General features: G+C 39.6%; 1 protein-coding gene across 7 annotated transcripts in view; it reads right to left on the reverse strand.

Annotated features, from left to right (window-relative positions):
- The window catches only part of DIAPH2 (diaphanous related formin 2), a 352029-nt gene that overhangs the window by 70113 nt on the left and 255817 nt on the right, over positions 1 to 26099 (reverse strand). For 5 of the 7 annotated variants that reach the window (XM_060270208.1, XM_060270207.1, XM_060270209.1 and 2 more), the window contains 2 exons: positions 14397 to 14492; positions 13625 to 13976 (listed from right to left, as the gene is read on the reverse strand). In XM_060270208.1, the coding sequence (XP_060126191.1) occupies positions 13774 to 13976; positions 14397 to 14492 (299 nt within the window). In that variant the 3' untranslated portion in view covers positions 13625 to 13773. Of the gene's footprint in view, positions 1 to 13624; positions 13977 to 14396; positions 14493 to 26099 lie in introns of those variants that run through there. The other 2 variants (XM_060270211.1, XM_060270210.1) reach the window with 1 other exon arrangement.

Genomic DNA, 26099 nt, shown 5'->3' on the forward strand with positions numbered 1-26099 from the left:
TGAAAAAAAAAAGGTTCCCAGAATGTTGTATGGATTATGATAAATGGAAAATATGACAAAGCAAGTGCAGGCTTATTTACTGGCTTGGCACAGTTCTGCATGCTTTGACACTTACTGCACAAAACTGTCAGGACGGCAACATACCATCACCAGAGAGACTTTTGAAAAATGAGGTGAGACAGGAATTGGAGAATGGCCATCTCCTAATTTCTTTAGAGCATATCAGAGCATATCAGAAACAGAAGATCACATATCAAAAGATGATAATAGTTAAACCCTCTTCTGTCTGTTCTGCGGCACACACATCTTTTACAAATAGCCATATGAATTTCACCTTGGTCTTCACATCTTGTGATTCATTTTGTACTACTATGTGCTTGGCAATTTCTGTGTTTATGCAGGTCCATGGAGGGATAGAAACTATAAATAGGTTTATAAAGCCTCCAGTGGGTTGGAAGACTTCATTCAGATGAATTAGTCACAAGCTGATGAGGTGAGCAGATGAAAAATGTGGATTTCCAGTTATGTGTCTGTGGAGTCTTATGTTCATCTAATGATATTTCTGAAGCAGTATAATCTAAATGCAGCTTTGACAGCTTCATTTTTGTGACAACTCGAGATTTTAAAGGAACACTTGGGCAAGATGCTCTTCCTGAACCAGTCTGTTTCTTCACTGCTGCCCATTCACCTACCTTAATATAAGAAAAGCCCTGCTGGATCAGACCAAAGGTCCGCCTAGACATTCTGTGTTTATAGTGGCTAAGCCCATAAGCAGAACATGAGTGCAATATCTCCCTCCTATTCATCATCAGCTGATGCTTAGAGCATATTGCCTCTGTTACTGAAGGTAGTAAGTACTAGTCATCATGACTAGTCATCTAGATCAAGGGAAGTAATCGTACCACTGTATTCTGCTCTGGTCAGACCTCACCTGGAGTACTGTGTCCAGTTCTGGGCACCACAGTTCAAGAAGGATACTGACAAGCTGGAACGTGTCCAGAAGAGGGCAACAAAAATGGTCAAAGGCCTGGAAACGATGCCTTATGAGGAACGGCTTAGGGAGCTGGGTATGTTTAGCCTGGAGAAGAGAAGGTTAAGGGGTGATATGATAGCCATGTTCAAATATATAAAAGGATGTCATATAGAGGAGGGAGAAAGGTTGTTTTCTGCTGCTCCAGAGAAGCGGACACGGAGCAATGGATTCAAACAACAAGAAAGAAGATTCCACCTAAACATTAGGAAGAACTTCCTGACAGTAAGAGCTGTTCGGCAGTGGAATTTGCTACTAAGGAGTGTGGTGGAGTCTCCTTCTTTGGAGGTCTTTAAGCATAGGCTTGACAGGCATATGTCAGGAATGCTTTGATGGTGTTTCCTGCTTGGCAGGGGGTTGGACTGGATGGCCCTTGTGGTCTCTATGATTCTATGACTATTAGTCATTAACAGCCTAACTCTTCCTGAATTTGTATAATCCGCTCCTAAAGTCATTCAAGTTGCTGGGCACTGCTAGATCTTGCGGTAACAAATTTACCTGCCATGTTGTGGTAGCAGTAACTATGTGGAGGTGGAATAAGTACTTCATTTTGTTTGCCCTGGACCTTCAGCTTCATTGTATGATCCTAGTTCTAATATTATTGATATTTTTTCTGTGTTTTATGCTTTTATAATTTTAATTATTCTATTCTACACTGTCCACATATTCTTTTTATGAGCTGGCAGTTCATAAACACCCTTACAAACAAACAAACAAACAAGAACAGAGTTACTTTTCTCTATCCAGTTTGCATACAACATGCATATTTTTTAGACTTTTCAATCCCTTTCCTAGTGATCTCGAACATTGACTTTGCCTTTTTCCTACAGTTAGTTTGCTGCTGTGCACAAAATATATTTTTCTGGTCAGTAACCATCAGTTCCAGATTCCATCAATGTATATATGAGGTTAGGATTTATTATTATATTTGTCCCTTTCTATTGACAATATCTGCAGTTTTGCATCGAGCGGCAACAGGAGGAGGCCCAGAAGGGAGTTCCTTCTTGAAGCATGGTCCTCAGCAAGTAGCTGGTTGTACTGACCCTTAACACTAACCCTGCTTGGTTATGATACATTCCAGGCCTCTGATTCAAACACAGCTGCATTTTGTTTGAAAGCATAAGATGTAGAAGGACACAAAACTGTTTTGATTTCTATGATATAACACATTTGGTATTGAATAGTACAATGCATGCTAACTGTAAGAAAGATGTAACCTTGAACTTCCAGTACATAATGAGAATGACTGAATGCATAGGAATGTTGAGTACTCTGCAGGATACACTGTTTCTCACTTCTGTTGTCCTTCATCATTGAACAATATATATAGCATAATATAAATGTTCCTCTGGTATAACAAAATCATCATGTTAACATTAGTATTCATGCTTCTAATAAAAGATGGTTGGCCTTCAGCCTTTTGCTAGAATTCCAGCTATGCGCAGTTCCATAATAGTAAGCATAATAGTGCAACGAAGTATGTTTTCCCTTCTGCTTTTTCTTTGACAAAGAATGTGTAGGTTAAGAGATATCTCTTAATTGTGAAAAAAAATGTGTAATACAAAAGCACACTCCACAATGTTCAAATAGCCTCTCATGAATTAAAAATGAATTGCTTCCAGCCAATAAATGCCATGCCAGCAATCTAGTGTACCAAATGCACACATGTATATCAAGTTTGATTAGACTAATAAAACTCAATATTGTTAAATTCAAGAAATCTTCACTATTATTGCTTTTATGTATCTTTTATGTATCTAGCTAAGTGATAGTTTTATGTTCTCCATGAATGATAAATTATTTGAAAGCTATTTAATGAATGAAAAGTATTGTACCACATTTTATTTTATATAGAACTCTCCATATGGCAAGCCTATAAAACACAGCATTTCAGGAGAGGCCTAAAAAACTTTTAAGGATTAGGTGCTGGACACTGATGATCAGCATAATAATAACCATCAAGGAAGGGAAAGTCTGAATGAAATCAATAAAAATGAGAACCAAGACAGACACCAAATGCTGCAGTGAAACAAAGCAAGTATAGCTGCTGTGAAAATAACACCCCAGATCTCTCAGTTTGGCTGGGGACTATAGGACAATGATGGGTGAGTGACCAGCACACTATTATGGCAATAAATATGATACTAAAGATCCAATGCCTATGACCACACCAAAAGCATTGAAATAACTATTAGGTGAAATGTCTTCAAAACTTCTGCTTCAAATAGGGGAAAATATTGAATGTGTGAATAAATAAATAAAAACCCACCAAAGAAGACTTTGGTAAATCTCTGTTACATAACATGAAAACAAGTTCTATCAGCTGATTTCACGTAAAATTATATTTGTGAATCAGGCAGCATAATCCCAAATTGGAAGCCTAAGGCCTCTCATCACTTGAACAAATGTAGCTGTCTTATATGGAATCAGCCCATTGCTTCATCTAGTTCAGTACTGTATGCCCTGACTGGCAGAGGACTGGGTGATAAATCTTGCTGAAGAAGTTGTTGGCAACTAAAGCTAAGCCCATTTAAAATTTTACACTTGCTTGCAACTGTTATAGAGTTACTTGGTTTTATTCTTCTCTCTATAATGCACTTTGCCTGATTACTTACTTACTATTGTTGCAAATTGTAGCATTTCACTTTTTTAAAAAAAAATCTCATCTGTGAAGAAGAGAGTAACCGTCTTCATGTTATCAATCCTCCTTATAATTTGGAAAATGCTTTCAAGCCTCCTGCTGTGTATTTTTAATGCACTTCTGACATTCATGCAGTTCTTTAACCAATTTCCTTCTTTCCTAGTTTTTTTTCTGAATTCAACAATGTGTGTGTGTTGTGTGCTGTGCTGTGCTGTGTGTGTGATTGAAAGAGAGATAGAGAGAATGTACAACTCAGCTAAGCAGGGAACCATCTCTCAAGAGCAAGAGATTTGCTGAACATTCACATCTCCATGATTTTAATATGCTTAGTGTACTATTACAGTGTTTCTCAATGTGAACATTACATTTTCATCATATGTGGCTCCACAAAGATAGAAATGTTAAAATTTTGAAAACTGGACATTTGAGATTCATTGTCTCCCAACAAGAGACAGACAACTACATAGATCAAGAAGCAAATAAGCCACAGGAACCAGAATCATAGGTATGTGAACTTAGATGTCAATTTCACTATGTTCAGTGATGCCTACTTCTAAGTGTGCGGTGTAGCAATGATGAAGACTGAAAACGTACTATAGAAGTAATCAGTTAGCTAGCTATCTTAATTTTAACTAGGACTTATTAATAATAATCATAATAACTTACTGCAATGTAAGGGCTGCAGCATTCCCCACTTCCAGAAAGCCATTTTGTAAATGATGCTCAGAGTAACTTAGGAATTCTGTAGAATTCTGCCCCTAGTCACACAGTTCTCTTTGTCAAGCACAAAATAACTACTGTCAACTTACAACTTATGTGGGGGGTTATGTTCCAAGGATAGTGTGTAAATAGTATATGGCAGACATCCCCAAACTGTGGCCCTCCAGATGTTTTGGCCTATAACTCCAATGATCCCTAGCTGACAGGACCAGTGGTCAGGGAAGATGGGAATTGTAGTCCAAAACATCTGGAGGGCCGAAGTTTGGGGATGTCTGGTATATGGTCAAGACAATCCTTTAAAAACCGGGAAATGACCCATAGAGCACAGTACTTATAGGTGCATGACAATTGTTTTGCTCTTTTGCTCTTGATGTTGTTTCAAGAGAGGAAAGGAGGACAATTTAGGGTCACCAATAGCCACTTGCAGTCAAAGTGGTTGTCTGTGGTTCAGCTTCAGAGGTTGATTGCATGGGCTCATTTGCTGCTGGTGGTTTTTTTGGTGATAAATATGGCAATTGGGAACTTCCACTGCTGTCTCTTGAGTGGATCAAACATTTATTGATAAGGTCTCAAAATGTCTGTAATTCCATGTGAGATTGAGGATTTGTTTCATTGGCAGATTAAACTGAACAATCAAATCATCTATGTGCTTTACTGCTTGGAAGACTTGAGCAAAAAAGCTGAATTTACTCAAGTTAAATGCACATATCTTGTACAGTGGCACCTCGACATCCGAACGACTCAACTTCCGAAGGTTTCGACTTCCGAAGTCGACAAACCCGGAAGTCTTTTCACCACACGCGTGGTCGGCGCCTGCGCAAAAGCATGAAATCGTGCTTCGCGCATGCGCAGAATGGGCGCTTCAACAACCGAAGACTTCAACTTACGAAGACAGCCACAAAACGGATCGTCTTCGTAAGTCGAGGTACCACTGTACATTCAAAGTCTGAGGCTGGGAATATTTTTTTTCAGTTTAAAGTATTTTGGATAAAAGGTTGCTAGCAATATGTATATCAGTCCCATTAAAAACATTTTTGGGAACTGATAATGCACAGTAAAAATGGAGAGCAAGAGAACGAAAATTATTAATAAAAAGAAGTGCTTATATACTCGAGTATAAGCGACCCGAATATAAGCTGAGGCACCTAATTTGACCTAAAAAAAAACCTGGGAAAACTTATTGACTCGAGTATAAGCCGAGGGTGGGAAATGCAGCAGCTACTGGTAAATATCAAAAATAAAAATAAATACCACCCTATGCCTTTCCCAGCTGTCGGCAGCGGGGTGGGGGGGAGAAGTGGCAAGGAAGGATCCCTTCCTCACCGCTTCTCCCCTCCCACCGCCTCGCACAGAGCAGGCATAGGACAGGGGTTTGGAGAGTCACAGCGCAGCGCTTCTCTGAACCCCCATCCTGTGCTTTTCTCCACCATCGCTTGCCTCACTAAAATATAAGCCGAGGGCAGCCTTTTCAGCACATTTTTGGTGCTGAAAAAGTAGGCTTATACAGTGGTACCTCAGTTTATGAACACAATTGGTTCCGGAAGTCTGTTCATAAACTGAAGCGAACTTTCCCATTGAAAGTAATGGAAAGTGGATTAATCCATTCTAGACGGGTCCGCGGAGTACTCAACCTGAAGCGTACTTAACCCAAAGCATGGGTGTAATTGGTTCCGGAAGTCTGTTCATAAACTGAAGCGTTCATAAACTGAAGCGAACTTTCCCATTGAAAGTAATGGAATGTGAATTAATCCATTCCAGATGGGTCCGCAGTGTTCGTAAACCAAAAATTCGTAAACCGAGGTGTTCATAAACCGAGGTTCCACTGTACTTGAGTATATATGGTACGTTGGAAGGAAAACAAGTTCATATAATCCTTTCCTAACATGACTTTCACTGAAGAGAATTTGCCAAAAAGCTGCCTTCTTTCTAATTAATGTGCATTGTGCTTCAGGGTACATAATACTGACAATATAGCCAAAAGCAGCTTACATTATTATGTACCATATGTACCATAATATGCATTCAAAAGAAAAATGGAAATTCTTACTGTGAATTTCTATTTCCAGGGTTTCTTGAGGGTTTCTTGTGACAAAGGTGAATCTCATTTTTCATAGGGCACAGAAGTGGTTTTGCCATCCTTTTGCCCTAATCTAGTCTGATTGGGAATGCTTGTGGCACACCCCGGATATGAGGAGAGCTGTGAATTTCTACCTGGACAGGCCTTTTTTTTCTGGAAACCAGAAGCACTGTTCATTTCTTTTGGGGATACTTGGAGAAGTGCCTCTGGGTGGTCTCACAGCTCATTCTCTGAGGAGGGCTGCTACTTCAGCTGCATTCAAGGAGTTTCCCTATTCTGGATATTTGTAAGGTGGCTACTTCAGCCTCCTTGCCTACCTTTCCAAAGCAATACAAGGTTGATTCCTGAGTGTCTGCAGTTGCTGCACTGAAGTAGATGGTGCTCCAGAGGGTATTTCACCCATTACCTGCCTTTAGGTAGCACACCTTGAACGCTATCGCTCTTATATGTCCCAGACTTGGAACTGCCCTCCAGGATCCCTGGGGAGGGAATGGAAATTCTTACAATGATTTTCTATTCCCAGGGTTCCTGGAGGGTAGTGCCCACATAGTCTTCTGGAAGTTGCTTATCGTTCTGGGATGTTGGGGTGGCCACTTTTGGCAATTAGAATTAGGGCTGCCTAGGGTGGTGCTGTGGTCTAAACCACTGAGCCTCTTGGGCTTGCTGATCAGAAGGTCAGCGGTTTGAATCCCCGCAATGGGGTGAGCTCCCATTGCTCGGTCCCAGCTCCTGCCAACCTAGCAGTTTGAAAGCACACCAGTGCAAGTAGATAAATAGGTACTGCTCTGGTGGGAAGGTAAACGGCATTTCCGTGTGCTGCTCTGGTTTCGTCAGAAGTGACTTAGTCATGCTGCCCACATGACCAGGAAAAACTGTGGACAAACGCCGGCTCCCTCGGCCTGTAAAGCGAGATAAGCGCTGCAACCCCAGAGTCGTCTGCAACTGGACTTAACTGTCAGGGGTGCTTTACCTTTACCTTTTTAATAAAAGTGTGGATGGTCTTTCTACCTGTTTCCTGTCCTTGTTATCAATATTATTATGTTTTGTTGCCACTTGTGCAGCTTTTCCTCCATATTAGTAGAGAACAGTGTATGGATGGATCATCCTTGATCTGCCAGCTGGAATGGGTAGAATGGGATGGCTCTTCCCTTAAAAAGGTTCTCTGATGGGAACCCTGCCTGACTGGTTGGTGGGAAGAGTTGAAACTGCCCTCCAGGATCCCTAGGGAAAACTATCTCTTCTTTCCATCACTTTTTATAACTGAACACAGTTATTTTCTTACTTTCAAGCTTAGAAAGAACTGTCATCTGGTTGTTAACAAATAAACAATGGTAGCAATCCAATTTGTGCACAAAGCTCTCCACTAAATTGTGAATCTACTTGAAACTGATTTTCATCATCATAAAGCTTTTTTTGGGAGGTAGGCTCCCACAATGTTCACTTTTGTTTCTCTTTTGCATGAAGCTATGGAATAATCATCAGAAAATTTAGAACTTGAATACTGTAAGTATGATGAGTACATACAGCACACTGTATTATTTCTGTCTAATTGAGACATGAGCTAACTAAATGAAAGTGAAATATCTGATGATGATTCCTGACATTTTTTATTTTAACTATTAAATTTGTATACTGCCCTTCATCTGAAAATCTCAGAGCAGTTCTCAGCATTAAAATACACAATAATACAAAAAAAAAACAAGGTATGTGCCATGGAATATCCAGAGTGAGGAATTAACTTTGTATTGTCAAATGTACACCTACAAGTTAGGGAAAGGCATGTCCATCAGCCCTCTGTCTCTCAGCTATTCTTAGTGTTCACCCAATGAGGCAGTATCTACAACAGAGAGGCCCTGCCCCTGACCTCAGCTTACATATCTTCCCCACTCAAGCTGTGTGCAAGCAGGCACAGACTATGCATCTGTGTAACCTGCCTCTACTCCTCTCACTTCAATCCTCCTCTGGTATTGGGAGACAGTGAAGCAGGAGGGGTGGGGGCAAGATGAGGAAGTGTGAAAGCCCTTGAGTCTACACCTGACTTATCTCTCCCTCCTCCTGCAACTGTTCTTCACTTTCCAATCCTGCAGCTTCTCCTGCCTCTGACTCTCATCTTCTGGCTGTTACTCTTAGAATTTTGAAAGTGTCAGACATAGCTCTAGTGGCTTTAGCCCAAACGTAGCAGAGTTTTCCTGCACAGCGCAGAAGCTAGTTGAGGTGGAAATGACTAGTCGGCTAGATGCAGAATAACTATTTACAGGATTTATTAAAAGAAAATAAAAGCAGCAGAGTTTCTGCATACAAAGCAAAGCAAAATAAATCCCCCCTCTCTCTCCAACCACACACAGCACTCCTACTCCTAACACCCAACAAGAAACAACTGTGCTAGCATTCCTAGATAACAGAGTTCAGTGCTGGTCATTAACCAATCAGAGAGTAGTTTCCAGGTCAGGCAGACCTTGGCTTTCTGCCAAGAGTAAATTGACACTGCCTTGAGTTAATTGTGTGAAGCAAGAATATGTAAGTTTCCCATGAGAACCAATTAACAGAAACCGAACAGTTACATGTTCCCTCAGTTCATGTTTCCCTTCTTCCAAGTCAGTATCCAACCCCTCTCTCCCAGTGTCCACTCATCAGTATCCAGCTTCCACTCCTCGGTGTCCAGCCAGTCCCTGACAGTATGGTTAATTGCAGTCAGACCACTGTTATCCAGGCAGAGTTATAACTTACACTGATAAATGGCTTCATGCCACATGACTTATACTTTCAGTGACAATCAAGGAACACCCCTAAGGTATCTACCTGCTAGAATGACATAATTGAAATTTTAGGGGAAATAGACCCCCTTTCAGTTCAGGTTGAATGCTACTTACCTGGGCAGTTCAGTCGCATACTAACAGTGCCTCAGACTAGTATGCTTTGAGTCTTAATGCATTGCTGCTAATCCAGTGCATTATTATGCCAAGGCATTGACAAAAAGTATGATGTGTCACAGATTGATAGGACTGATAGGGACAAGGACTGCCTGAATCTTTATTTCAGAAAAAGAAAGAAAAAAATGAACTAAAATTTTCCCAAATGGCTATTTCTTGGAACCTCCTACAAAGTATTTATCAAGCCAAATGATTAAAATGAAGTCAAATAATTAGAAATTACTGATTATTATTTATTTATTATTATTATTTAAAACAAAGGTATCTTTATATTTTTCTCCATCCAAACAATGATTAAATCATGTGCTAAGTAAATATATCTTCCCAAGACTGTTGCTTACAACCAACTCTTCTAAGATATATAATTTAGTTCTTACTTATTTTAGAACTATTACAAAATAAGCAGCATGAGAAATTGAAGTAATTTACTGAATATAGGTTTTTATATTGCCTCAGGACAGTTCATGGATGTCTGTGACTAAAGCAATTACTAAATAACATTTTTTGGGGGGATATGATTATAAATTACATGCATTGAAATGGGCTGAAACATATAAAACATATAATAGACCTGTTAGTGATAAAGAACTGTTTTCTGTTAATTGAGCACAAAGCATTGTTAATCCAAAACAACGTAATAATCTCTTTCTAAAAAATAAAGCAAGCTTTGGTTTCAAAAGACCATGGGCTTACATTTCAGTAATGGACTAGATGAGAGACAATGAACTAAAGCAGAATCCAGACAGGACTGAGGCACTGTTAGACCAGATGGATGGTGGGTTGCCTGCTCTTGATGGAGCTATACTCCCTCTGAAGGAGCAGGTACGCAGCTTGGGGGTACTTCTGAATCTATTGCTGTCAACTGGGCCTCAGTAGCACAGAGTGCCTTCCATCAGCTACGGCTGGTGGGTCAGCTGCATCAGTTGCAAGGGTATCGTAGCTCTGTTCTCTATGCTCTGGTAAAGCCCTAGGTTAAATTAATGCAGGGCATTATAGGTGGGGCTGCCTCTGAAATGATCTAGAAACTCCATCTGGTGCAGAATTCAGCAGCCAGGTTGCTCATTGAAGCAAAATCATTTGTGCATATAACACCAATCCTGGCATGACTCCATTGGCTGCCAGTTAGTTTCTGTGTCCAATTCAAAGTGCTGGTTTTGAGCTATAATAATAATAATAATAATAATAATAATAATAATAATAATAATAATAATTTTTATTGTTTATACCCCACCCATCTACCTGGGTTTCCCCAGCCACTCTGGGTGGCTTCCAGCAATATATCTATATATCTATATCTATCTATAAAATAAAATGTCAGACATTAAAAACTTCCCCGAACAGGGCTGCCTTCATATGTTGCCTAAAAGTTGTGTAATTTTTTTTATCTCCCTGACATCTGATGGGAGGGCACCACTTAAAATGAGGCTATTTAAAGCCTAAAATGGCTCAAGGCCACAGTATCTTAAGGATCACCTCTCCCCAGATAAGCAAATCAAGGCTCTGTGATCATTATCTGAGGCTTTTCATTGTGTGACCCCTCCATGAGAAGTCCAGGGGGTGGCAACACGAGAACAGGCCTTTTGTGTGGTGGCTCCATATCTGTGGAATGCTCTCTCCAGGGAGGCTCACCTGGTGCCTTCATTACATATATTTAGGCACTGGGAAGAAACATTCCTCTTCAACCAAGCTTTTGGCTAATTAAACAATCTATGACCTTTTAAATGTTTGGTATGGGTTGTGGTTTGTTGCTATTATTTTACGTATTTTGTGTTTTTATGTTGTAAATCACCCTGTGATCTTTGAATGAAGAGCAATATAAAAATTTAATAAATAGTAATAGATATGAAGAATTAATATTTTTTTAAAGTAAGCAAGACTTAAGGAACCAAATAAAACCATATAAGCAAGAGATGTTTAGTATTTCTGAAGTGCAACACACTTATGAGAAACATGAACACAGGGCAAGAACTTCATTATCTTCAGCCACATAATGCGGAAGGTATATGTTACAGCTATAAAAGCATTCCCACATAGACCCCAGCTCAAAAACTAGGTCTGCATACACCATGAAAAGGACCTTTATATACATGATGATATCGTAATTGCCAAGGCAAAATTCTAGAATTATAACAAACTGGAAAACCCACACTAGCTGGAATATCTGCATAAGAACGCCAGCCAGATGGGTGGGGTATAAATAATAACGGTCCATGGCATAAGAACTGGAACGCTTGCATATTTATGAAATTAACTGCTAATCTAAAAATGGGCTAACAACCCAATTCTATGATTGTTTATTTTGAAGTAAGTCCTGCTGGGTGCAATGCTGCATATATGTCGTTTACCTTCCTGCCAGAGTGGTACCTGTTTATCTACTTTTCGAACTGCTAGGTTGGCAGGAGCTGGGACATAGCAATGGGTGCTCACCCCGTCATGGGGATTCGAACCCCTGGCCTTCTAATCAGCAAGCCCAAGAGGCTCAGTGGTTTAGACCACAGGTAACGGCTAAACAGCCATAGTATGTACCTCAAAGCTATAACTTTGCTGTAATTAGAAAGGGGGAAATGATGGCACATGGTAACACTGTAGCTGTATTTCTGAACTAGGACACTCCTAAAAGGGCAGCAGCTATTAAGGTTTCCAGAAATGTAATTCGATGGTAAAAGATTTAGCAGCTTAGTGGATTTTTTTAAAAAAGAAAAATTGTTAGAAATGTGAGGGGGGATGCTTAAACTAATATTAGAGGGAATATATTTCAGAATTGGTCTTGTTTTATAATCTCATAGCCTGAGGCTAGGATAAAAGGTCATGGATAATTGGTGAAAGAGTGATGGATACTGTTCAACATATGTCATTTTAAGAAGTTTCTGGTATGACAGGATGCTGGCAGAATTGTTTAAAGGAGAAGGGATTTCACTATCATTGAATCATTAAACATGAAAGCCAGGTAAGATTCAAATTCCACATTTAAAATACTCGTCCCCTTTACAATATTTACATAAGTAGGAGAGAGAGAAATTGTGACCTCTTAAAATATTTCAGTGCCAGTGTGATTTAATCATATATCATGTAGATGTGCAGTAGATAGAAGAGCAAACATTTTGCTCACATGCAGCTGACTGAATTACAACAGTCAAAATCTCAGTGAATACATAGGGGGCACTTTTCCTTTTTACAGCATAAACAGGCAGAAAGTTTGTGCAACAATATTTAATTATATTTCATTCAGTCAAAATCAAATAAATAAACCATTAGTTTGCTGTACCATGTTTTGTAACATATGAATGGACACCTGAAATACAGTTTTTACTATTAAATCTGTATGTCTAAACCTGTATTAGGATACAATACTGAGCCCTTGGGAAAGGTAGGCATGCAGTGTCAAAAGTACATAAAAAGAAGCATGACATATACACTTTATTTTGTGGACTTGTACCTCAGACACCTGCACTTCAGACTACAATAAGCCTTTAATATGCACAAACTAATATGTGACATTTACAACACATTATGGTAGGATCAATACTACAACTTTCTATTTGAATTTACTCTACAGGGCAATCAGTAGGATTTGTGAAGGCTATTTGTGAAAATATTAGACAACGTAAACTGATTAGAAAGTAAAGAAGCTAAGGAAAACATATTCCTTTGTCTCAACAAAGAGAATCCTCCTTTATACCTGGGAGCATTCTGTCTTATCTATGTATCAGAAAACATTTTAGCTAATACTATTTCTATAAACACAGGTACACTGGATACAATTCCACCTCCGAGTCAAAGATTACTCATAATAATCTTCTACAATAATCAAATTTGTTGACAGCTTACAATTTTGTAAGATTGCATAAGGAGTCTGTCCCCCGGTTCCCTTTCATTATCATATTTAAAATTCCTAGAAATTTCATATGAACAGGAGTTGAACAAGGAAGGAAGGAGATGTAACAATCTTCCTCAGCCCCAACTACAACCAATGAAGGCTAATATTCCAGGATCTAACAAAGGAACAAGGAAGCATTACATTGCATCTCTGTCCTAGAATTCTGTAGAATTACAATACAATCTATTGCTATCTTCAGCTGGTAAATTATACCCCACTCTCCCTGTGCCTATATTGAGACCTAGCACTAAACCATCTCTTTTTCTTTGCAAAGTAAATATATACACAATAGAAAATGGGCATATAGTAAATATTAACAAATGGTTAGCAAATATGTATGCATTTTTATATTCATAGATCACTTTTAAGTAACACTAAAGTAGGTTATAGTCTTATGTGCACAGATAATCATAAGCCTTGGGTTCACCCATTCCCTTCTTCCTCGTCCTCATGTACCACAACTGAAACTTCTGATCCTAGTGTGTGGAAATCAAAAGGTCAATTTCCTCTTCCAACTCCTATATTTGTGCCTTCAGTCATACCACAGTCTCTCAAGCTAATTCCTGCTTCAACTTCAAATGCTTTCTCCTCTTTTCCAAGAAGTCTGCGCAGAGTGTGTTCTCCCTCCCCACTGTAAGAGTTGGCTGAGCAGGCACAGGATGCTTCTTGGCAGGACCAATCTTGGATCAGTAACTGCTCGACTTAAATATACAAAGCAAGATATACCTCTGCAAAAATAGATTGACTGATGCCAAAGTGCAGCAAGCAAATAAACATAATCTAACTATAATAAAAATTAACAATTCCCAGAGTCTAAAGATTTTGGCTAAGTCAATTTAATTATGATGATGATTTTCAGTGATGTTCCACAAACTGTGGAGTGTTTATATATTTATATTTAATGCCCACAGGGAACCCTATGTTCCTTTCTTTTTTGCCCTCTACAATTATCTGTAGATACAGTTAGAATTTTAAAAATTGTGATTGCATACACATGTCCTGCTGAGCTTTCACATGAGTCAAAAACAGTAATACAAGCTTTCCCCAAACAGACTCCCTTTCTCCCTGACTTTGAACATTAGATACATTTCCTCACCCCCCAAGTTCAGTAAATGTCCTACCCTGAGTTCTTGGCGTTCGTTTCCTGCGATCCCTGAATGCTGCCCCAGATTGCAGTGCCTCAAGTAGATTATCCATCACTCCTGTCTCGTCGCCCTCTGTGAATAGCAGAGGAAGTAAAATTAATCTCTTTGCAATTAAGGCTATAACACAGGGAAAAAATATGAAAAGAAAAAATAGGGTCACATTTACATAAAACCACTAAATTAAAGACATATATTTTACTGTAATGAAAGCTGTCAGTTTCATGTTACACCATTGACTAGTTTGTTTATGAAGTTCTATTAAACAAAATTGATGCCAACCTCACTCGCTGTTCTTCTGACTTTAAGACCTTGTCTCCTGTATTATTGATGACATGCTCCATATGCAAATAAACAGGTGCTGATCAGGAACATCCTTTGCAGTCCTAAGTTTCTTTTGAAAGATCCCTACGTAAGCCTGCTTAGCAGAATTGATGCACATGAAGCAATTTGATACACTCATCAACACCAGGTGAACTTCCCATACGTTTTAATAAGGAGCAAAGACATAACTGCCATTCCATTCAGGAATGGAGCTCTTCCATACATGACCTTCATTCACTTTAATAGCAGGGGTAAATACACTGGAACAAGCAAAACAAATTATTAATCTGCCACATATGCTGAAGTGAATGGGAATGCAGGGAATTCATTTTTAGTCCTGTCAGGTACCCAAGGTCAAGCTTTATACAACTGTTCTCTCTCTCCCACACCCATGTTAATACTTTAGGCAGACACAATTATACTAAAACTTACTTATTCAAATAAAGAACCTGCAAGTGAAGACCGATGAAAGGATATATAACGTTCTCCAAATCCATAGGCAGAAAATAATCCACCACTTTAAGCAGTGAGGGCTGGGGTGTGTGTGTCTTAAAATCTCTTTTATCCCTAGTATACTAAGGGAAGCTGGTTAAAATGATTTATTTAATTATTTGTCCAATCCTCACTTGCATGGTTAACACTTCATGTTTCAATTTGTTTTGTTAATAAGGTCTTGGAGAGGTATGTAATAATGCAAGACACACAGGGCAGAAACAGCTATAAGTAGTAGAAGACCAATGATTCATGATACTTATTTGTTCCCACCCACATTATAGGCTTATCTGCAAAAGCTAACTATATACTCTGGAAGCAAGTAACAAGAGTTTGATATTATTATTGCTATTTTTATTCTGCCCATACCTATGACTTGTCTGTAATCAAATACAATGTAACTTTACATCACTTTGATGCAACTTGGATTATTATGTTCAGCATCCTGAACACCATTTAGTGAGATGAATAAAAGTAACATTATACATAAAGTTTCCAAACATGCTTTCAGTCATACACACACATTATAGACACATATATTTTAATGGGCATTAAACGTACCTGCCTACCTGCCAAATTGCAGCCTATACACATATGAATATTTCAAATATAAATGACAGAAATGTTTACAGACATATACATAATCCGTACACACCTCCATTACAATTTTATTTCCTTGTTCATTATGATGCACTACATGGTACAATGGTAATCTGTTTGGGCCAAAATGATGTAATGTTCTCCATGTCAGAAAGTACTATCTCAAAATGGACACATGATCTTCATCTTTAGAAAAGCACTTGATATCACTTCCATGGGGAAAAGTGAACCATTTCAGAAAGCTGGTGAGATTGTATATCTGAACATTCATCCCCAAACACAAATCCTCCCAATACACAGAAAACAAGGATATCACCAAGATGACTAGTGTCAGTGCTGTTTTTCTAGAAAAAGAGATGCCAGAACTCACCATGAATGCCTCCCTTGTTCTCTTATAATGGCAACTGGCACCAAGCAGGTGATCTCACACTTGCCTTTAGAAATTATAGTTCTATGAAGACTCTACCACCTGATTTTTGGAAGGTTTAGAAATCATTACAAAATAAAAAAAATCCTTCCAGCAGCACCTTAGAGACCAGCTAAGTTTGTCATTGGTATGAGCTTTCGTGTGCATGCACACTTCTTCAGATACACTGAAACAGAAGTCACTAGTTGCTTATATATAGTGAGAGGGTGGAGAGGGGTATTACTCCCTCCTTGTGGTGGGAGTGGGTGATTGACTGACTGATAGCTGTTGACGACTGTTAATGACTGCAATTGGTCTTACAGGAAAAACCAAGGGGTGGGATGGCTAAAGATAGCTTTATCATGTATAATGAGATAAGAATCCAATGTCTTTATTCAGACCTGGTCTCTCCATGGTTTTAAGTTTGGTAATAAGTTGCTGTTCAGCAACTTCTCTTTCCAGTCTATTTCTGAAATTCTTTTGTAATAAGACAGCTACTTTGAGATCTTGTATAGAATGTCCTGGGAGATTGAAGTGTTCTCCTACTGGTTTCTCTGTCTTGTGATTTCTGATGTCAGATTTATGTCGCCAAAGGATAAATGGACAGAAATCTAACATCAGGAATCACAAGACAGAGAAACCAGTAGGAGAACACTTCAATCAGACGCTTCAGGTTATAGACTCCACTAACCCAGAAATAGTACCTCGGAGGGGTGGGGGGGACTGGGCTAAGCACTCATGGGAGCCGGAACTCCTGGAGGCCCCCCATGCGAGCACGAACGCCATGATTAAGAAGAATAATTAGATTTAAAACCATGGACATGCTTCAAAGGAAAGGGAAGAAGATACTGCCAGGACTTTATCAGCTTCTGAGTGAGAAGAGCCGAGAGAGTATTTTATCAAGAGAAAAGAATGACTGGGGCGGAACGAAAAGGGAAGTGAACTTTCTATTTTCATATTTTAAGACGTACATATAACTTTCCTGGACGGACTGCCTGACTATTTTAGACAAATGAGAAATGGAAATGAACTGTGTGGCATTGGATCTTATTTAAATAGAGGATTATCATCTGGTATGATTTTAGAAAATGTTTTTTTTTAACTGGAAACCCCCCCCCTCCCCGGAACGTTTATCAGTACTGCCTGAATGCCGCTAACGAGTGGGATTTACGAGCTGTGGCGTCTTTGGAATCTGAGAGCTAATTGTGGTTTAATCGGAGTCTCGGACTGCAGGGTTCAGCAGAAAGGTGAGGAAAGCTATAAATCAATTACGGCCCCTCGCTAAAAAGCTGTTCTCTCGCTAAGTTCATAATCAGTTTGGAAGAAGAAGGTACATCCCGAGGCACTCAAGATGGCGCTGAGTTGTGGCGTATGTGAAAATTGATGGATAGTAGCAGCCAAACGGGAGTCTCAGAGTGCGGGGACCAGCTGAAGGACGAGGAAGGCTGTAAGTCAATCATAAGAGGTTATACATAATGTGAAACAGCTGTTCCACGCCAAAAGCTGGACTCGTGCAAAATCTATAAGAAGTTTGGAAGAAGAGTGCATAGAATCCGAGATTCCTAAAATGGCGCTGGTTTGTGTCGGACTGTTGACGTGGCAAGAAAGGCATACTGGACTAAGAGAGATTTATGGGGAGGTTGGACTGGATAAAAAACCCACACAGGAAAAATGGACAGTGTTAAATCTTGTTTGATGCTTATCTCAGAAGCTGCGACGAAAGATAAAAGAGAGAGGAAAACATCTAGAAGGATTATTGAAAAGATTGGGACTATGATGGATAACAGCAAGATTTTGACAATAGGATTAGGATGGCAATGTTAACAGCTGCTTAAAATCCCAGGACTTTGGAGCATGGGGAGTCGAAAAAAAAATTGTTTTAAGGATTTGGCATAATATTTGGCTTAATTGATATGTATATGTATAATTGGATATAATTGAAATAATTGAATTGTTGTTTTTTTAATTGGAAAATTTAATAAAAAAGTATTTATAAAAAAAAACAAAAAAAAACAGAAATAGTACCTCGGGTTAAGAACTTTGCTTTAGCATGAGAACAGTAATCACGCGGCGGCAGCGCAACAGCAGTGGGAGGCCCCATTAGCTAAAGTGGTACCTCAGGTTAAGAACAGTTTCAGGTTAAGAACAGAGCTCCAGGGCTTCCTGTTTCCGGCGGTGAGAAATGGCTGACTCCCATACAATTGGACCTCAGCCGTGCCAGTGATTCAGGGCTGATATGGGGGTAATTAGTCCTGGCAGACTCCCCAGGGTGGGGGAGGACTGTCTCATAGACCCACAGATTGTCCGAGATTGTCAGCTTGCATCAAGGTGCAAGCAGCAGCATTGGGTACCAGAGCACAACATGGCTGGCACTTTCTGAAGCCACTCTCATAGCCAGAAATATCTGTTTGATAAAATAATTAGATTTGGACAATAAATAGACATAGTCTGGACCGAAGAAGACTGAGAAAAAACCTGTAGAATTGAACAGCCCCTGGTGTTTAAGCTCGGACATCATGGTGTTTGGATTATGGAGTTGATTGGTACATTCTTTTTTCTTCTCAATACCTACAATTGTTTTTCTACGCCAAGCCTCATTAAGAAACCTTTAAAAAAAAGTACAGATGGACTACTTCTATTTATAATTAAGTATTCAATTGTGCAGCTTTACTTAGACTTGAAAGACTTGATAAAGATAAAAGAAGAAAGAAGATGGTACTTGTTAATATGAACCAGCACGGAAAAATGAGAGTCCCTCCCTTCTTAGAGGGAAGTGGGAGATGCTTGCTGGCTGACTTTGTAGTGACTTGAGACAATAATTTGGGATAACATACAGGGCATTTGTTTGCAGAATTTCTTCATCTGTTTGCAGAATTTCTTCATTACGAGTGAGAAAGAAGGCTAAATTGATGTCTAGTAGCCCCCCTTCTAGGGCCCAGAAGGGGGGATTATGTGGTCTCTGAAAGCTGATTGATCACCAACTGACTTATATCTGTGGAATACAGCTCATTTACATTGCAATATGCAAACAGTATGCTTAACATCAAACAACAGGTTTGGACAACAGCCTGGATTGGAATAACTTAACAACATGAGAGTTTCTGCATCATTAAACTCTAAATGATAGACTTGGCCTGGATTGGAAGATTGGAATGAAGTCAGGAAAAGCTGCACTGGCAAATAGACAGTTGGAAAAATACATATTTACAAATAAAGCTGTATTCGATGGATGAAAGGATGTAATATTTCTGACATGATTGACAATCACATAGCCAGGGACAGAGTAATTTAAAGCGTTAAGATCAGAATGTGGAAAATTTGAGAACAAGAAGAAGGCAGGAACGAAGATATTGGAGATATACTTCAAGAAGTCCAGACTATGGGAAGCCGGGAAAAATTAATAATTAATAATTTGGACTGTAATTTGATTTTTTTTTTAAAAAATGGTTTTTTGTTTTTAATTGGATTATGATTATGGATATGTTAATTGGCTGCTTTTATTGAAAATAAAAATGATGAAGCTATAAAAAAGCAGGGAGAGTGATCTCACTAATGGGAATAGTTCAAATGCCGGACTGATAAAAGTTTGGGTTGGATCTGGGTGATTTGGCCAGAGCAGAGAAAGATAGAATACCTGAGAACATGGAGCACAGCAGCAAAAAAACATGCCTCAAGCACTTGTGTTGAATGTGCAGTTGATGACCACTTCAAAATGGCAAAATTCAGCTAAATCATACATGAAGGATGGCCACTGAACCTCTGAAAAAGGGAACTGGAGACTACTTAGGAGACAAAATTGATGCAAAGCTGGACGATGAAATGACAAAATTGGAGAAAGCACATGGTAAAATGAAAATGCCTTTCATACAAGGTCTTGGAGGGGAAGAGGAGGATTAAACCATAATTGGTCATCTGGATCTGGCATTGATGTAATTGATATAGGGGGAGGTTTGGGAAAACTTCAGTCCTGCCTTTCTTCAGTTCTAACAGAAAGCATTTGACATACAAATTGGAGTGAATTCAGAGAATGATGCTACTAAATTTATGGTACTCTCTCTGGGAAAAGAGTGGAAGAAACGCGAATGGAAAGTCCTGGAGGAGGAGATTAGAATACTAGGAAATGGAATTTGAACATATGGACCTGGGTGAGAATTAAAGGATATGTAACAATAAAAGAATTGTGGAATATTATTCCAATATGTGATCACAATGGAGAGATTTCAATATGGACATGGATGGAAGAATGTACTATTACTTGATATGGTGGTGGGAGTTGGTATTAAAGAAAAAACCATGCTTGATATTTACCAATAATAAAATCAATTCAGGAACGCCTATACTGAAGAACTTTAATACAGTGGTACCTCTCGTTAAGAACTTAATTCATTCTGGAGGTCCGTTCTTAACCTGAAACTGTTCTTAACCTGAAGCACCACTTTAGCTAATGGGGTCTCCTACTGCCGCCATGTCAACGGAGCATGATTTCTGTTCTCATCCTGAAGCAAAGTTCTTAACCTGAGGTACTATTTCTGGGTTAGCGGAGTTTGTAACCTGAAGCGAGGTACCACTGTAAAATCCTTACAAACTGAAAGCTTTCTTTTGCATCATTCTAATTTGTGAAGATAATTTTAGAATAGTTCCTCACCACTCTAGAAAACTGCAGAAGTAGGGAAATTGTGAATAATGGTATGTACAGTTTGGTAAATGGCTGCCTGTATTTGCCCCATGCAAAAACACCACTGAAGGTAGAAGATCACTCTTTTGCTAATGCTATGAGCTGCTGCTTCAGCAGAATAAATTCACAAGAGAAAGACATGAGAGTCTTAAAAGACTGATAATCTGTGCTCAGAATCTGTTGCTGCAATTTATATTTCTTTCCTCACAAATGGTAGCTGGGAATGAAATAATGTTGAATTACTCCATTCCATCTTTAAAAAAAAATACATGAAAATGTAATATTCATTTAAGTGTACTTTTCATACTAACAACCAGTCCTCTGCAAAGTGATTTTCTATTTAATGCCTCAAATGTCTTTCAGTATAATTTAGAAGCAAAGGGGAAAAATGGACTGAGGGCTAAATGCTAGAAGCACTTTTATAAGCTGGTTGCATCACCACTAAACCTTGCTGCTAAATGTTGTTCTCTTAAAGTGGCATTTCCCAGTTCTCAGCTACGCAACTCAGCCAATTTAGAGATGTAAAAGACTCCGCTCTGCTATGCACCCAGTGATAGTTTTTAGCAATTTGTGCATGAACAGAACAGGCTGTTAAAGGTGGAGACCGAAGAAAGTGCTCATCTGGCACAGTAGGCTTCCAAACTTAGTTTGGAAGACGTAACAGGGTCACAACCCCAGAGTCCTTCGCGACTGGACTTAACTGTCAGGGGTCTTTTACCTTTATCTTTTTAGATATACCAAAAGTATGATGGCACATTTTCTCAAAAGTATTGTTCTTCAAGATGGCCCATTAAATGTCTCTTGCAGAGACCCTAAGTGCCCCCTGTGTTGAAGAACAGTAAAATTTTGGCAAGAGGTTATTTAAGCCAATGAGCCTTGGAATATGCCTCAGCCAACTTTCTTTTCTTCATTACTACTGCTTGAATTAAAAGACTTAGTATTCCAGGAAAAAAGAGCTAGCACTTTTGGATTCTAGTGAAAGACTGGGAACTACATAAAAACAGGAACTTGTAAAATAATATATTTATATAGTCTGACTGTAATACTTACTGCTGATTTTGACTTAGTTACTGAATTAAGAGGCCTTTTCAGTTATCACTGTTTCAAATAGTAATCATAATACTTCCAGGGTTAACCGCAAAGGAGATCATAATACCTTTGCATTGAACACAGATGCTTACCTGAGGTTTTGGTGATGACATTTATCAAGGAAGCATTCATAAATGTGCCTTGAGAACTGAATTATAAGGGTTACCTCAACAGCTAGATTTGTTGAGGATTAATTTCAACAACTTATTATTTATATGCCGCCCATCTGACTTGGTTGCCCTAGCCACTCTGGATGGCTTCCAACAAATTAAACCATCAAACATAGTAAAACATCAAACATTAGAAACTTCCCTAAACAGGGCTGCCTTCAGATGTCTTCTAAAAGTCAGGTGTTTATTTTATTGACATCTGATGGGAAGGTGTTCCACAGGGTAGGCAAAACTACCAAAAAGGCCTCGTCTGGTTCCCTGTAGCCTCACTTCTCATAGTGAGGGAACCTCCAGCTGGCCCTCAGAACTGGAACTGTCCCCTCCTGGAATCACAGAAAGCAGTGGTTCCAGCTCAGCACACCCATGACAGGGTGGGGTGCTCCCTCTTTCTGGCTTTGGCATGGTGGGAGGGGTTATTTCCTGCTGCATGAGTATAGGTGGTGCAGGCATTGTTGTTGTTGTTTAGTCGTTTAGTCGTGTCCGACTCTTCGTGACCCCATGGACCAGAGCATGACAGGCACTCCTGTCTTCCACTGCCTCCCACAGTTTGGTCAAACTCATGTTGGTGGCTTTGAGAACACTGTCCAACCATCTCGTCCTCTGTCGTCCCCTTCTCCTTGTGCCCTCAATCTTTCCCAACATCAGGGTCTTTTCCAAGGAGTCTTCTCTTCTCATGATGTGGCCAAAGTATTGGAGCCTCAGCTTCAGGATCTGTCCTTCCAATCAGCACTCAGGGCTGATTTCCATCAGAATGGATAGGTTTCATCTTCTTGCAGTCCATGGGACTCTCAAGAGTCTCCTCCAGCACCATAATTCAAAAGCATCAATTCTTCAGCGATCAGCCTTTTTTATAGTCCAGCTCCCACTTCCATAATCACTACTGGGAAAACCATAGCTTTAACTATGCAGACCTTTGTCAGCAAAGTGATGTCTCTGCTTTTTAAGATGCTGTCTAGATTTGTCATTGCTTTTCTCCCAAGAAGCAGGCGTCTCTTAATTTCATGACTGCTGTCACCATCTGCAGTGATCATGGAACCCCAAAAAGTAAAATACCTCACTGCCTTCATTTCTTCCCCTTCTACTTTCCAGGAGGTGATGGGACCAGTGGCCATGACTTTAGTTTTTTGGATATTGAGCTTCAAACCATATTTTGCGCTCTCCTCTTTCACCCTCATTTAAAGGTTATTTAATTCCTCCTCACTTTCTGCCATCAAGGTTTTGTCATCAGCATATCTGAAGTTGTTGATATTTCTTCCGGCAATCTTAATTCTGGCTTGGGATTCATCCAGTCCAGCCTTTCGCATGATGAATTCTGCATATAAGTTAAATAAGCAGGGAGACAATATACTGCCTTGCCATACTCCTTCGCCAATTTTGAACCAATCAGTTATTCCATGTCCAGTTCTAACTGTAGCTTCTTGTCCCACATAGAGATTTCTCAAGAGACAGATGAGATGATCAGGCACTCCAATTTCTTTAAGAACGTGCCATTTTGCTGTGTTCGAACAGGTTTCATCTGGTGATTATTAGTTAATGGATCCAGATTTACCAGCTGAAAGAAAATGCTGTGGTCCAATAAGAAATGGTATGTGTGTGTGTACGTACACACACACACACACACACACACACACACAGAGAGACAGGGGGAGGGAAGCACCTTCACTGGCCCAGTAGATCAGCTACCATTGTGTCCAAAGGTGTGACATAATAAATAAATTCATATCCCACCTTTTACCCAAGGATCTCTAGGTGGCATATATGGTTCTCTTCCTCTCCCTTTAATCAACTATGTGAGGTAAATTAAGCTGAGAGACTGTGACTGGTGCAAGGTCACCCAGTTACTTTCATGGCTGAACAGGGATTTGAAGCCAGCCTCCCAGGTCTAATCACTACTAGCTAACCACTACTGGGCATGAAACTGTACTCATAATATTTTTGAGCTTTTAATATATATATAAGTTAAGTGGTGTGAAATTTTTAGACACAATATAGAATTAACCAAAATATTGCAGAAACTGTTTGTAATTTTTAACCCATGTATCAACACTTTTTATGCTTGCATCTCAAATTGTATGCTGTCCATTATACTTCTTTTACTGTACTTTATCTGCTTCTCTTTTTCAAGATGATAATGACAACAGCATGCATTGGCACTGAAAAAAATGACATCACCACCCAACAGCTGCTAGCCTTGGGCTACATTTAATTTGACACCTGGTAAGTACTTCTGAAAAATCCCCCAAATGACTTTAAATACACTGGGAAAGCATTGCTATTTTTAGAAAATGGCAATCTGTCCTAATTTTGTTCATACACTTTTCTTAACAACTTTACAAAGTTTGGTATGAACAAGACTGAGCTAGTACTGGAGCATTATTTTCCCCATATTTTGTGTGTGTGTATGTGTGTGCACATTTAAATGGCAGAAAGGTTAAAAGTGATTTGTAGCTTTTGGTATTTGTCATCTCCTTTCAGGAAGCCAATTCATGGTCAAGTACTCCTCTACTCCATACCCACAGAGAAAATGCTTCATCTACAAGGGATCATCTTTAGGGCCTTATGAAATCATTTGGTTGCACTCTTTGTTTGTACTCTTTTCTACATGCTTCCATCGTGTTCTTGTACCATTTCTTGATTAGGGTCTTGACATAATTGCCCAAATAGATGGAAGCAATGGATAGTCATGCAGTAGCTTCTTAATTATGTAATACATGACACTAGCAACCTCATAGGAAGGAAGTCCTCTGCAAACTACAGCAAAGCCGTTCAGCACTACTGCACCAAGTTAGCTACTTGAAAACAGTGGTTTTAGGGGACGCATACCCCTAAACATTTTGTGAATCTATGTATGGTCTCATTAAGGGGCAGTATTTCAATATGGATCACTGCATTGCCGTGGTGAAGGGGCTTGACAACTCAGAGAAGCTATGAGCTATGCCGTGCAGGGCCACCCAAGATGGATAGGTCATAGTGGAGAGTTTTGACTAAACATGATCCACCTGGAGAACGAACCGGCAAGCCACTCCAGTATCACTGCCAAGAAAACTCCATGGACAAAGACAACAGGCATATAAAAGTTATGACACTGGAAGATGAGCCCCTCAGGTCAGAAGGCGTCCAACATGCTACTAAGGAAGAGCGGAGGACAAGTACAAGTAGATTCAGAGCTGAGGAAGCGGATGGGCCAAAGCCGAAAGGTCGCTCAGTTGCGGATATGCCTGGAAGCGAAAGGAAAGTCCAATGCTGTAAAGAAAAATATTGTATAGGAACCTGGAATGTAAGAACCACGAACCTTGGTAAGCTGGATATTGTCAAAAATGAGATGGCAAGAATAAATATTGACATCCTGGGCATCAGTGAACTAAAATGGACAGAATGGGCAAATTCAGTTTGGCTGACCATCATCTCTACTACTGTGGGCAAGAATCCCGTAGAAGAAATGGAGTGGCCCTCATAGTCAACAAAAGAGTGGTAAAAGCTGTACAATATTATTATTTTTTTGGGGGGAGAACAAATTCCTACGCCCGACAAATAAGCCAGAGATGCATTTTAAATGAAAGGACACATTCTACTCATGTAAAAGCACACTGATTCCCGGACTGTCCTTGGGCCAGATTTAGAAGGCGATTGGTCCAGATCCAGCCCCCGGGCCTTAGTTTGCCTACCCATGTGAGAGTTCTGGTTTGTTTATTTTATTCCAACTCAACCATTACTAGACTGTATTTGACTACAACAAGACCATCATGCTTTTCTGTTGGTGGTAATGTTTCTTCAATCACCTGAGAGTTTATGGTTGAAAGGGTAAAGGTAAAAGTAAAGGGACCCCTAATCATTAGTCCAGTTGTGACCAACTCTGGGGTTGCGTGCTCATCTCACGTTATTGGCCGAGGGAGCCGGCGTGCAGCTTCCATGTCATGTGGCCAGTA

Source organism: Zootoca vivipara, chromosome Z (assembly GCF_963506605.1).
Source record: "Zootoca vivipara chromosome Z, rZooViv1.1, whole genome shotgun sequence".
Taxonomy (NCBI): Eukaryota; Metazoa; Chordata; class Lepidosauria; order Squamata; family Lacertidae; genus Zootoca; species Zootoca vivipara.